At 43.0% G+C, this 12993-nt stretch overlaps 1 protein-coding gene across 30 annotated transcripts in view; it reads left to right on the forward strand.

The window, feature by feature from the left end:
• Positions 1 to 12993, forward strand: part of LOC144769402 (protocadherin gamma-C3-like) — a 917178-nt gene that overhangs the window by 882540 nt on the left and 21645 nt on the right. For all 30 annotated transcript variants that reach the window (XM_078653467.1, XM_078653489.1, XM_078653474.1 and 27 more), the window contains one exon: positions 9917 to 10011. In XM_078653467.1, the coding sequence (XP_078509593.1) occupies positions 9917 to 10011 (95 nt within the window). The remainder of the gene's footprint in view (positions 1 to 9916; positions 10012 to 12993) is intronic.

Here is a 12993-nt window from a genome sequence, read left to right on the forward strand (position 1 = left end):
ACATATAGATAATTTAAATATATCATTTAAAGTTTTATACCACAAAGATACTGATATATAATTCAAAGAGATAATTTAACTTTAAAACTTAGGCACAGTACTTCACCAGTCGTAAAATTACACAGATTGGCATAAATCATCAGTCTGCTTTGAGATCAGTAATCCAGAATCCTAACACTTAACCCCTAATGTGTAAGTAGGAAGACTCATTTTAATGTTTAATCCACCGCTCCCTATAGAAAGATCTCGCTCACTCTCTAATTCTCTTCCCCACCCCCCCACACTCCCCCTCAAAACTAATTCAAAGTGGAGCACAGACCTACGAGGAACATCGAGGTGCACTCTGAAAATGGCTTGAGATTATAAGCCTGTTAACGAATCAGCAGAAACTTGGATAGATATATATATATATATATATATATATATATATATATATATATATATATATGTATATGTATATGTATATGTATATGTATATATATATATGTATATATATATATATATATATAGTGTGTGTGTACACGTAAGTACACACATACACCAAACTGGGTTTGTTAGCAGTTCATTGCAGTTAAAAAACGTAATGTTTGTTGCAGTGTGTGTTAAACAGTGTTGAAGCCAGCAGTAAAGTTGTATAGCACCCAGAACGACATTTCTTGTAGAAAGCTCTACAGAATTTAAAGGCGCGGCCTGCACAATTGCACAGCTTTTAGTTGAGTAAACAATACACTCCTAAGACAGCCAGTGGGTTAACCCGCCTACTGCTAAGAGATCTGCTCTCTGCATTGCAAGGTTCTGCTCAACTTTTCATCTTTAAGGTTGATCAGACCTGGCACCGCTGAGTTGCTTGGTACTGAAGTGCATGTGAACTGCTGTGCCCCAAGAGGATAAAGTGTATTTTTTCAGTTTGATACTGCCAAGTTACCCTCGTTTATGATTTCCATTGTTCACCCTCCAGTAACACTTTGAAGTGTTCGTCCTCCTGCGAGGCCTCCGGTGCAAGCAGCCATTGAGCTAGTGGGGTGACACTCGGGCGCTTGCCAACCCTACCATCCTCTTGGATTCCTGATCTTTTCCAAATTCTCTAAATTTTGAACTAGGAAAAGCTGTCTTTTTGATCAATCGATGACTAGCTGGTAATTCCATAATAACCAGAATCACTATTCTTACAACTGTCGTCAGTAGTGCTTTGAGTACCTTCTGCATTATAAAACGATAGGAACCTTATTGTTTCCATACAATGAACAGAAATCCCTCTGAAATGTCTGTGCATTATGATAGCACACTTCACTCCTCCTTCCAAACAGGACAAGACTGGAAGTTTGGGCGGCTGAGCATCTGTGCCTCAGCAGTTTTGCTCCGAGGGACGCGTCGCCAGTTGTTCTTTTATATTGTATACATAATAACTATTGCATAACTGCTCTCTGCTGAGTTGGCACCGAGTGAGCTGGAGGCGGCCCAGGGCAGGCTGCTCTGTGTTTTGTAAACTCTGAAGGCTCTTTCCTGTTGATCAGGAGTTGCTGTTGCCCAAACATGATTTAGAATTCTGAAATGTGAGCTTTTGTCTCGGTTTATCGTTTCTGTTCCTGAAAATGCTTAATATTTAATATAATAAAACTGCAGCTTTTCTCACTAGCGCATGAGCCCAGGAGTAGTATTTCCGTGGTCACTCTCAGAAGAAAAGCCCTTTAATGGCCGGCTCTTGTTAAGGTACATGGCAGGTCGTGTTGCAGTGTACACGGTTTGCCAGGCCTCTGTGCTTTTGTCAGTAATTTTCTCAGCAACCCCAGCTCCGTCACTCCTATGCAGGGATCTGACTTTCTAACATTCCTCCAAACCGAGGCCTGCCGCTCCCTGCCCACCTGTTTACAGTTGTTCTCGGCCTTTTTGTTTCTATCCTGAGTCCCTGTGTTTCTGAAACGCACGCCTTTCCCATGAGGCGCGTGAATTAGCCCCAACAGGTTATGCACATTATATAAACACCAGAAGAGGAACGGCTGAAGCAGCACCACATAGTTCACACCTTTGATAGACCTTAAATTACAAAGATTGCACGCAGATTGTATCAGTGGATGTGCTAAACCTATTACGTATTTTACCAGCTCAACACTTCCATTAGGCATTCAGACAAATTTCATGCAGAAATACATATCACCACCATTCTACATTGTTTCTTAAGTTTAGTCTAAACTGAAAAACTATCAGTTTAAGAAACTAGTTTAAGGTTCCAACTTGAAAGGAAATGGGCATTTATGAGTGCCAAACACGCCATGCAATGCTGTTATCAGGAGAAACGGTGTATAACGGACAGGAACGAAGCAGCCTGTTAGTAATTAGAGAATCTCTATAGAGATACTGTAGAGCCAGCCCTGCTCTCTGCTGGCCCCTGCAGGCTTCCGTAGCAGAATCATGGCAGTCTATCGCGTGATGCCGTGCGAGGACTCATTTATTCCTGCCGATAGGTATTTTGATTTTCAGCCTGCAGAAATGTTTCCAGTATGTGAGCCGACACGAGTCCCATAGCACAGGAATTTAACGGAAAAAGCGCTATTGTGGTTTGGCCTAGGTTTCTGTGCTTCAAGCCCGAGCTCAGCAAGCCGAGGTGCCGTAATCACTGTTCCCGATTCCTCGCCCATGAATGATGCGCCGCTGCCAGGAAGCGTGTTGTTTCTGACTGACCTTGGTGATTTTTACCAGGAAGCGTGCGGTGCTGAAAGGGGGTGGGGAGGAAACGGCGAGCGGGGGGAGAGGCAGGAAGGGCCGCGAGTGAGGTTGTCCGTCGGTGAGTAGAAAGAACCATGTGGTGGATACCACAGCAATGTAAACAACGGATGAGGGGTCTCTGGAGGAATCGAGAGGTATCAAAACAGGCCAGTGCCGCTGGACGTCTGTCAGGGCCACGGAAGTGTCACGTGACCGGTCCACGACCCTTTCATGGTGAAACAGTAGCAGACAGAGGGCAGGCAGAGGGAATACGAGAGAAAACCATGGGAGACAAATAGACGAAACAACGAGATTGGAGAGTGAGGTACAGAGAGACAAGGGATAGAGAGGTTGTTAATGAGACGATGCGAATTTTTTGACCCTGGTACCAGAGTGAAATATGACTATGTTACCACACATGTTCATAAATCACGTGTACAACACACTTGTGCTCTATCGATTACTTCCGGTTAACTATAGCACGAGGACTCCATCATTGAGAATTTCGCATCGTTCGCATTGGAGTCAATAGAGTATTATTCATTCACACTGCAGGGAACCTGTCCTCTGCACGCTGCCTGACCTTAGACATAAATCAAGCTGAGAGTGGCAGCCTGCCACTGAGCCATGCTCAAAATGGCTGCTTGTTAATGAATGACGTACAGTGGTGCTCGGCTGGAAGCGGGCCAGCCCGTAGATAAGCTTATGAGGGGACACTGAATCCTTTGTACGCACACATGTGAACTCCCGCTGGTTTCCTCTTCTTGGCTCGCAGCTGATGATCAAAGTGTTTATTGAACCGCTGCCATATTGTTTTCTGCAAGATGAGCAATACAGATGGGAAATACAGGACACATCCTGCTGACAGGAGGGTTTATCAAGGCCAGAAAGCCGGATGTATCTGTTATTCACAAAGGGAATGCCGTGGTTACATGATGACGCTCTTTTCTTTAACCCCTCCCATGCTCATGACGGAGCTGCTCCGTCATGAGCATCGGCTGAGCTGTGCTCATGACGGAGCGGTTCCGCCATGGCCCTGCCACCGCGCCTGCGTGGCGCTGATTTCGCGCCTGCACGGCGCGTTCTATTGAGCGGGCGGGGCCGTGACGGAACCGCTCCGTCATGAGCACAGCTCAACCGCGGCTTGTGACGGAGCGGCTCCGTCACGAGCATGCGAGCGCCGCTCGTCCCCCACCCCCCGACCCCCTAGCGCTGCGGCGGAATTGCCGCCGCAGCGAAGGGGTTAATCTAATGTACATTTGTTTTCTAAATTGTTTTTGCCATCTATAATTACATTAAGCAAAGTTGACATGATATCGCATTGTGAAATCGTCAGTAGTGGTCGTGGGTTATTAACCCCTTCGCTGCGGCGGCAATTCTGCCGCAGCGCTAGGGGGCGAGGGGGGCCGCGCGGCGCTCCCATGCTCGTGACCAAACCGCTCCGTCACTAGCTTCGGGCGCGCTGTGCTTGTGACGGAGCGGTTCTGTCACGGCCCCACCCGCTCAATAGAACGCGCCGCGCAGGCGCGAAATCAGCGCTGCGCAGGCGCGCCGAGCGGGCCGTGACAAAACCGCTCCATCACCAGCACAGCGCGACCGAGTCTGGTGACGGAGTTGTTCCGTCACCAGTATGGGAGGGATTAAAGAGCCAGTATTTTCATTTGTGGTTGTGGAAAAAAAGTGAAGTACAACAGGGGGCTGTCCCTGCTCTACCAAAACTGATGCAGCCCTAAACTAGGAGCAGTCATGCCACAACTTCACGAGACTCCGCCTTAGTGAGCACCCAATAAGATTTCTGCATGCAAATTAGCTCAGCTTCCACTGACGTTCACTAAATTTGAGTCGCAATTGACCCCGACTGTTTAATCTTTATAAGCTTCAAATCAATTCCCAACTGCACTCAAATCCCTTTGTACCTAGTCATTTCATTTATATATTAAGTAAGTTCAACAGTAGAAACTGACATCACTTAAGTATTGGTTCAATAAAATGATCAACTCGGAGCACTCAACTGGTTTGATTATTAAGGTGCGGTGTATAATCATTTTTTTACTTTCGGTGAATAAATAGTGCTAATTTAAAATGTGCAGAGGTGAATATTGTGATTTTTTTTTTTCCCCCAAGGATCATAGATTGCACACTAATTTAGTAGTCGTTACCTTTCCAGTATAAAATAGACACTACGTAGGGAAAAAACTCAGATACAATATCAAGTTCTTCTTTTATTCCCAGCTTTTTTTGTTCGAGAAATTCAAAGATTAGGCAATCAAGTTAAAGGATCATTGACCTCCAATGTTTGTCCTTGCATCTAAAAAGTAATACAAGCAAGGTAGCCACTGTCATGACAAAATACTTTATTTCATCTTCTTCTTAGCTTGCTAATTGATACACAATAAAACAAGGGTAAGACATTTAAAATGGGGGAGCCTGCACATGGGTAGGTAAGATTTGAGTTGTACATAAAAAAAAAACAGGAGCACCTCCCGCTCCTTTCTCCTGGATTTCGTAGCAAGAAGCACCGTAAATCCTGCAAGTGCACTTAAGAATGTTCCCCCTACGCTGAACCTGAGATCTGTGGCGGCAGGGTCTTGAAAATCAAACCCACATTTGGTAACCTCAAGGTGCAGCAGCCGTGGATCTGCAGGGACTTCTATTGATAATTCGGAAAGTGTTCAAGGTCATTCATGGACCATCTGGGTTACTTTGAGGTTGGTTCCAAGCCACACATAAAGTCAGTACAAATTACAATGTTCTGGAGCCTTAGTCTCAATGTGACAACCCCACTGTGACCTTATACGAGGTTCATTCTGCAAACGGAAATCCTTTCCACTTGCCCTATTGTTTTATTCTGCTTAGATGTTGTTTCCACAGTCTTCATAGTGGAACCAAATTGTGGATCAACAATAGACTTTGGTAACTTATGGGGAATGAAAATAATCCACCATTCATACGTAACAAAGCTCCCCTCAGACTCTTATTACAACCTGCATCTGGAGTTGGTGTTACCGTGGAACAGCACATCAGAGTGGTGCAGCTTAGACATAGCTAGCACCAAGCATCAGATGGCGTTTCCCTTGGCTATATCTCTACTCCAATCCAGAAAGATTCCTCCTTGTAAATCAGAATATCATTTCCCATGTCTCCACCACCCAGACAGTGACCTCCACCAGGCAGTGCAACATGGAAGAACCTACTGCACCCACCTCAGCCATAAACAGCACATTGATCTGCTTATTATTAACGTGCTCATGGTACGATAACACATCGCTCCGTTTAATAGCCCGTAGTGTTCTAATGTACGCATGGAAGAGGAGTAGAGTCGAAACAGTGGTCTGTAGGGCCCCATATTGGGGCACTGTCTGCTAGAAGTAAAGGAGACCCCCTAGTGGTTCACAGTTCTACAATACAGCTGTAACACCAATCTACAGGGCTTCTCGGGCACAACCTAATTTATAATAATCTGTAAAGGATTTCCTGCAGGCTTCATTTTTTCTTTGAAAGTGTTGCTGATCTGATTCATGGGCATAAGTAAAAATAGAATGTCTGAATACTTTTAAATAGGAATAACTTGCTATGCTGATTTGTCACTGCTCGTGATTCAGAACAGGGCATGCTTAATATACAACCGAATAACTGGGGGCAGCTACACTGATTACAAGGTAGTTGTATTAAATGGAAACCGTGGTTATTTTAAAAAATCCTTTGTGATCTTGGGTGAGTCACTGTCCCTAGTAATGGTGGGAGTCTGCCAAAGTAACATAATGAATTAAAACTTAATTATCTCCGACTGGATGCTAGTGTTTTCTTTTTTTTTTTTAAATAGATATTGTCTCACCTTCTTTGGAAGTTCTCACCCAAAGTTTTATTTCTCATAGCATCCAGTGCCCTAACGCTCAAGGTTGGGCTGCGTATATTCAGTGTTTCTGGCTTCGTTTAGTTGTGAAGGACTTCAGCAATGCTAGTGGCTAACATACGTGCATGTGCCGCTCTGTGTTGCCCCCTACATATAAATAGCGGATTTGCACTTCCACCACACTGATGTTACATATAAGCGGACGGTTGGGGAAAAGGGTGTGGAGCTCCTGTTAATTTCTGAAGGCGAGTGTGAGTGGAGTCCCTCATCCTATCAATAACCCTAAAGTCTGGAAATTTGACCTACGCTCCCATCATGTAAATGTAAATGTATTGCGACTTATATAGCGCACGTATCACCCTAAGGCATCAAGGCGCTTGCCTTGGGAACCCGTCCTGGCTTTTCCCTGTGAGATAACCCCTACTGGGTATCCCCAGGGTGAAAGCCAGGCATCCCGCAGCGGGTGGGCCGCCGTAGTGGAGATTAAGCAACTATTGCCCAGAGTTGCAGCGTGGGACCCCATGATTAGAATAGGCACCGAGGCGAGAATTATCGAGTCCATGGACATTTTGGGCTCAGGACCCTGCCGCGTCGGGAATTGAACCCTGGTCCCGGGCCAGACCTCTGCATCAGGGTCTGCCGCTCTAATCAGTGAGCCACACTCCTCCTCCACATGCTCCCTTACTTTGAGCATGGCGTGCACAGCTCATGGACAGGGACTTATAACCTCATTGTTGCATCTGTCATGTTCAATAATGGCTTTTAATACTACGTAGGTCATAGCGACAACATTGAAAGCTCTGCAGTATGCCTCTTGCTGTAGTACGCAGAGGTAATGCCACCCTCATTCCTACATGTTAACGAGCAGCTGCAATTCATTTTGGTTTACAGTCTGCTCAATATTCTTTTACAACTAGACGTGGAATTCAGCCATGTTTGTTTAACATAAACAAGCTACTCAATCTAGCATAGTTTTGACTTTTCCCCTACCACTGAAAAAACAGAAAATGAGCAAAGAGTGTCCCATTACCATCCGTTACAAAGCTTTCTCTGTGAGTAGTAGTGTTTTACTCCAGGCTTAGGTTTGACATACTTCTGAATTCATTGGGGTAAAATTAATTTACTGTTGGTAATTAGCTTCCTTAGAGCAATACAATTTTCCAGAAACCATAAAAAAGTGATTTTCAATATATTAAATGAATGTACAAGCAACATGTTTGAACCAAAAGCACAGGTGCACCACACAACAAAAATAGATCAATAGGAACAATTTGTAAAGTCCATATCCAATAGACAACGAGAGAAGGATTCCTCAGTGTTTCCTCTTTATTCCATTTTCATTTTGCGTAGAAAAAATACACAGTACATACGACGCGTTTCGTCCTAGTGCAGGATTTCTTCAGGGCACTGGATGAAAGTGGAGTCAAATTCCTCCATGGGCTGAGGAGGACATAGAATAATACTGCTCATAGGCTGTGTTCCTGTCCAGCAAAATATTTAAGCATGGGCTTTGAAGCCGTCTGTATACAGGCCACGGCTAGTTAAGTATTTGCAGAAATCGACCCACAAATATGGAGTCCAACACTGCCACCGTCTAATTGCAAAGATGCTCAGATTCAAATCTTCAGAGTGTCACATAGAGGTCTAAGGATTGGCAGAATCACCAATTGTAAGAAGAAGGCTTGTATAGTAAAAGACACTGCTGGACCTATAGTATAACCAGGTGAAGGGAACATCCCATCATCAAACAGCTCTTGGCTGGAAGCCGAATTAGTCAAGGAAACCAGGGCTAAACGTAAATTCAAGAACAGGTCCGCCAAAATCCAGGCAAAGCCTGTAAATAATCCCATTCAGCATGGGTCTTAGCATAGCTTGTATACAAGGACAAACAATCGGGCGTGTGAACAAATAACTCAGAAGTACTCGTATTCCAGGTAGATACGTGTGTATGATTATATCGGATTTCGGATAGTGCTCCCGTCGTAAGTGAGGACCGAATTGGAGTACAAGCAACATGTGTATTATGCTTAATGCTCGCCGTTTTCACTTGTTACTGACGTATACCCATAAATATAGACATAAAACAGTTTCATTGTTTTTTTTATTTTTACAAAAACAAAAGTGGAAAGTAATTCTTCTTTGATGGATGGCTGCCATCCTAAAAGCTATGCTGACTGCCATAATGGAGAGAGAACATTTGAAGGGAATTCCTTAGTGAAATGTAAATAGCTGCACAGTGGATGGTACTCCGATGCCCATGTGTTGGTGAACATTTGCCTTATTTGTTGCTGCTAGTAGAGCTAAAACATTACAGGCCTCCAATTATAGATATATTGTTATTGACTAAATAAATGTGAAAATATTCTAATTGCAATACAGTTTTTCACATAACACAAATAAACCTGGATAAAACAGATTATAAAATCAAATAATAAATACGGATAGATACTGACTGAAATGTCCAAAGATAATTACCTTAAAACCGTGATATCAAATTATGATGCCATCAAGGAGTTCTATGACAATAATGCACAAAGCAAAAGGTCAAAGGTTTAACAGATCTGAAAGTAACCTCAAGATAAAATATTAGTAACATAATAGTTACCCAATATATTTTTTGGGCGATTACTTTTTTTATATTACATGATGTGTTTTTTGTATATTTTTGGCCAACTCTCCATGGTTGAAAATTCATTAGTAACGTTTGTAAATGCCTCATCCAGATTCAGAGATTGTGAATATGCAGCGAATTTGTCACCCTGGAAACACTTGCACAGCAACAAAATGTTGGCATGTGCTCAACGGGTGAAAAATTCAAGAAAGCAGTCCCATACTTAAGACAGAGTAGGAAAAGTTATATCGCCACAGCACAAAAACAATTCTTTATAGTGGAAAAAAAATCTAAGTACAAAATGTACTTTTTGACTTACCATAAACATGGCAGATTTTCTGCAGGCGGAAATCCATGTGGGGAACGTGCCATTTAAAAAATTATGAAAATCGTAGTATTTTATCAGACACTTGTGTTTTTTCTTCTGCGAAATCTAATACCTAGGCTACACATAATTCTCTTCTTAGATTTACAACTCATTGTTTTATATTTCCAGCTGTAAGAGCATATTACTCTCTGGAAAGGCTCTTCCCCTGTAACCCATTGTGCAGCGGGGTTATGATAATGTAATGTCATTGTTTTTCATGTTTGCAGTATGTGCTTTTTCTCATGAAGACCATTAGAAGTTTTTTGACTGTTATGTCTAATACGAATTTAATTTTCTGTCTGCTACAATGATATTACTTTGATGATCAGCTCCTGAAAGGAGAAACACAAACGTTAAACAAATTTTTAATTTCTTTTCTCAGCAAGCTCAACCTTTCCAACAAGCGCAGCCGTTCCAACAAGCTCCACCCAACACAGACTGGCGCTTCTCTCAGGCACAGAGGCCGGGCACTAGCGGGTGAGTAGGAGGTGGTCTCTTCCTTAAACGGAAACACATGGGTTGTATTCATGCTTCCGCCTCATAATGTTCTCCTTGTGTTTCTCTGGTCAAGACTGTGGTTTAGAAGAATGGGAAGGAGATGACCTCATTAACTGAGTGGTGAGAAAATGTTCTATGTGGTAAAAACGCTTGTATCAACTATGTTTTTTCCACACTGTTGCAAGAAACCCAATTATTAGTGCCGCATGAGCATTCCAGCAAAGTTGTGTTTTATGTTGAAACTCTTCCTTGAATAATTGATGGTAGAGATACTCGTCTCTTTTAATTATCACTAACCTTAACTAGCACCGATCAAATGAACATTTCTAAAGAAAAAAAATGGAAGCGGCTGTGGGTTTGTCTATTAGCCATTCATGCAGTTCTTGTTCACTGCATTTAATTGTTTAGCCATTTCCTCTTGAGTTAGCTTTTAAGTATGTAAATGATTGGCAAAGATGCCACTTTTTTTTTAATGTAAATCCATGCCTTTAAAAAATTCAGCAGTTGACGTGCTCCTCTGTTGTCTTCCATGTAGTTAAACTTTTCGGATTACTGCTCCGAATGCTCAATGGCATGTCAGTAGATAAAATCAGATTACATTCTTTGCATTCCCTTCTCTTTCTCAAGGGGCCTGATGTATAAAACACTGGTCACCAATACTGGTTGGAAATTGGCAATCAGTATTTTGTGATATGGTGAATTTCGTGAACCGACCAATGTACTAGTAGGTCGGTTCACAAATTTCAGAATCTTAGTCGGTCACAATCTGACCAACCTCCACGGTGTAACAAGGGGAAGGGGTCCCAAGAGGAGACTTTTCCCTTTTGTGAATTGCTTACCACCCCATGTTTGTATTTTGTAAAATGTCAATGTTTTGCAAGCGGACTTTGGTTGCAAAACATTGATACATATCACAATGAATTATTGTTTGGAAGGGATGCCCTAACCATGTAGTGAGACGTTATGCCCTTCTAAACCCATTTTCTTTTACAGTAAGCACGTACCAAATCACAAAATGGGTTTAGTATATCCAAAAAGCTATTTAGTGTTCGAAAATCCTCTGATTTAGCAAATTACAGAGCTTAGGATCGCTAAATGGCTGGGTACATCTGCCCCTAAATGCTTGCTGTGTAGTTTCACTGTTTCTCTTCTTGCCATGTTGAGATTTAATTCTCACCCCCTAACTGCTCCACTCTTGCACCAAAAGGAGCTGAATACGACTGGGTCTTGATGTTCTATGAATATTGTCAGTTACAAAGCACCTTTGACCCGAACACCCACCAAATCTATAAAAATCTATAGATTGTGTGCAAAATGGCCCTGTGTCTCCAGCATGCCTTTCTTAGCTCCCTTGCAAAGGTGAATTGCCTGACCAGCACTCACCAGCCTCCATGTGCATATTTCCATCTGGAATGTGTTTGAAAGTAAAACAAGCATGCTTTTCTCTGCACCTTGACCTCTTCAAGGCGGTGGGCACAGCTGTCCATTCCATACTGATGACCCGCTTCCGTGCCTTTACATTTGAGCAGTCTGTAGTGGCATGGCATCAAAGCTGCCCCTCAACACGAGTGCAGAGTATGAGAAGGGGTTAGGTTTCCCCTGTGCATGTTGACATGCCGGAGGTCGTGTTTGAGGTTCCCCGACCAGTGTACTGATCTGTTATACATAGAATGAAGACCTGGGCGGGATCATTCCACATGAACCAGTTTCCTAGGTGGAGTTTGCTCCTAAATTTATTTAGACATTCGAGAGAATTGTCATCTTAGACTTAAAAAGGCACTCTTTCCAAAATCTCATTTCTTGGTCCACATTACACTTTGTCAAACCGGGGCAGTCAGATGATGATCCTCAAATGCATTAACTGGTCGCCTTCAGTTGAGTGCTAAAAAGTCTTTGTATTGTACTTTAATTTAGTCATTGCACATATGTGATCCCTGTGAGAAAAGGGCATATTTCCTGCTACTCTTGTGACTTTTACTGTGCGAACCGCTCAGTTTTCTCCTGATTATGTCCTGCGGGGATCTGTTCTGTATGAGAAAGAGCTATTGAGCCATGTGTATCAACAAAGGCATTTAAATTTTTTATCCGCATCCTGTATCCTCAGTCCTCTTATGCATCCTCCTTACATGTGCTAAGCATTGTCATAAGAGGCTTTTCACTGCTATCTGCTCTGCAGAACTTTTGATTCAAGCTCTACCTAGGTGAAGAAGTTGTCTGAGCTCACTAATGCCTCCTCGGTTAAAGATGCTTAACTGGCGTGCGTGTGTGCGTGCGTGCGTGCGTGTGTGTGTGTGTGTGTGTGTAAATAAAACATAATTTTTTTTTATACAAATTACATAACCTACATTACTTGTGTTTTCCTAGAGTCTCCTGTAGCTACGATAACATGCAAGCGTTTTAAGCATTCTGTGACTGCCCTTCACGCAGAAAATGGTGCTTTATTTCCGTAGGAAACTATAATCTTTCCGCTATGAGCCAGATCTCTACAACTGAGTGCATTTGAAGCAATGTTTTCCCTTTATTACCTTCCAAGGTGAATATTATGCGTTTAGCCTATATGGAGCAGAAGAAAATCCAATGCAAAAGTTGTTTCCCTAGGGTACAAATCCGGTGTAGAACCTGGAAGAGTTATCTCCCAGAACATAGAAGCCCAGAGCTCTTTTTCACTAAGGACTGACTATGGAGCTGCAAGTGGTCGCAGCATTGAAGCCAGCAAGTCCCATTACTGGTCATTTTGAATGATTTCACTGTTTGATGTATCCACAGATGCAGCAGCGTAGTTGCCTTGGCAGTGGCATTTTATATTAGACAAACTGACTACAACTACACAGGCCTGTTCCAACTTGTAGTTCCTCGCATTAGTAGGCTGCGGAAGCCTGTCTCCTGCCCAGTCTTGTTTACTCCCCAGCTTACGCGCCTTACTCACTATAGCTCAACGGGAAGCCTCCGCGATGCTGGCCC

Source organism: Lissotriton helveticus, chromosome 7, assembly GCF_964261635.1.
Source record: "Lissotriton helveticus chromosome 7, aLisHel1.1, whole genome shotgun sequence".
In the NCBI taxonomy this organism is placed as follows: domain Eukaryota; kingdom Metazoa; phylum Chordata; class Amphibia; order Caudata; family Salamandridae; genus Lissotriton; species Lissotriton helveticus.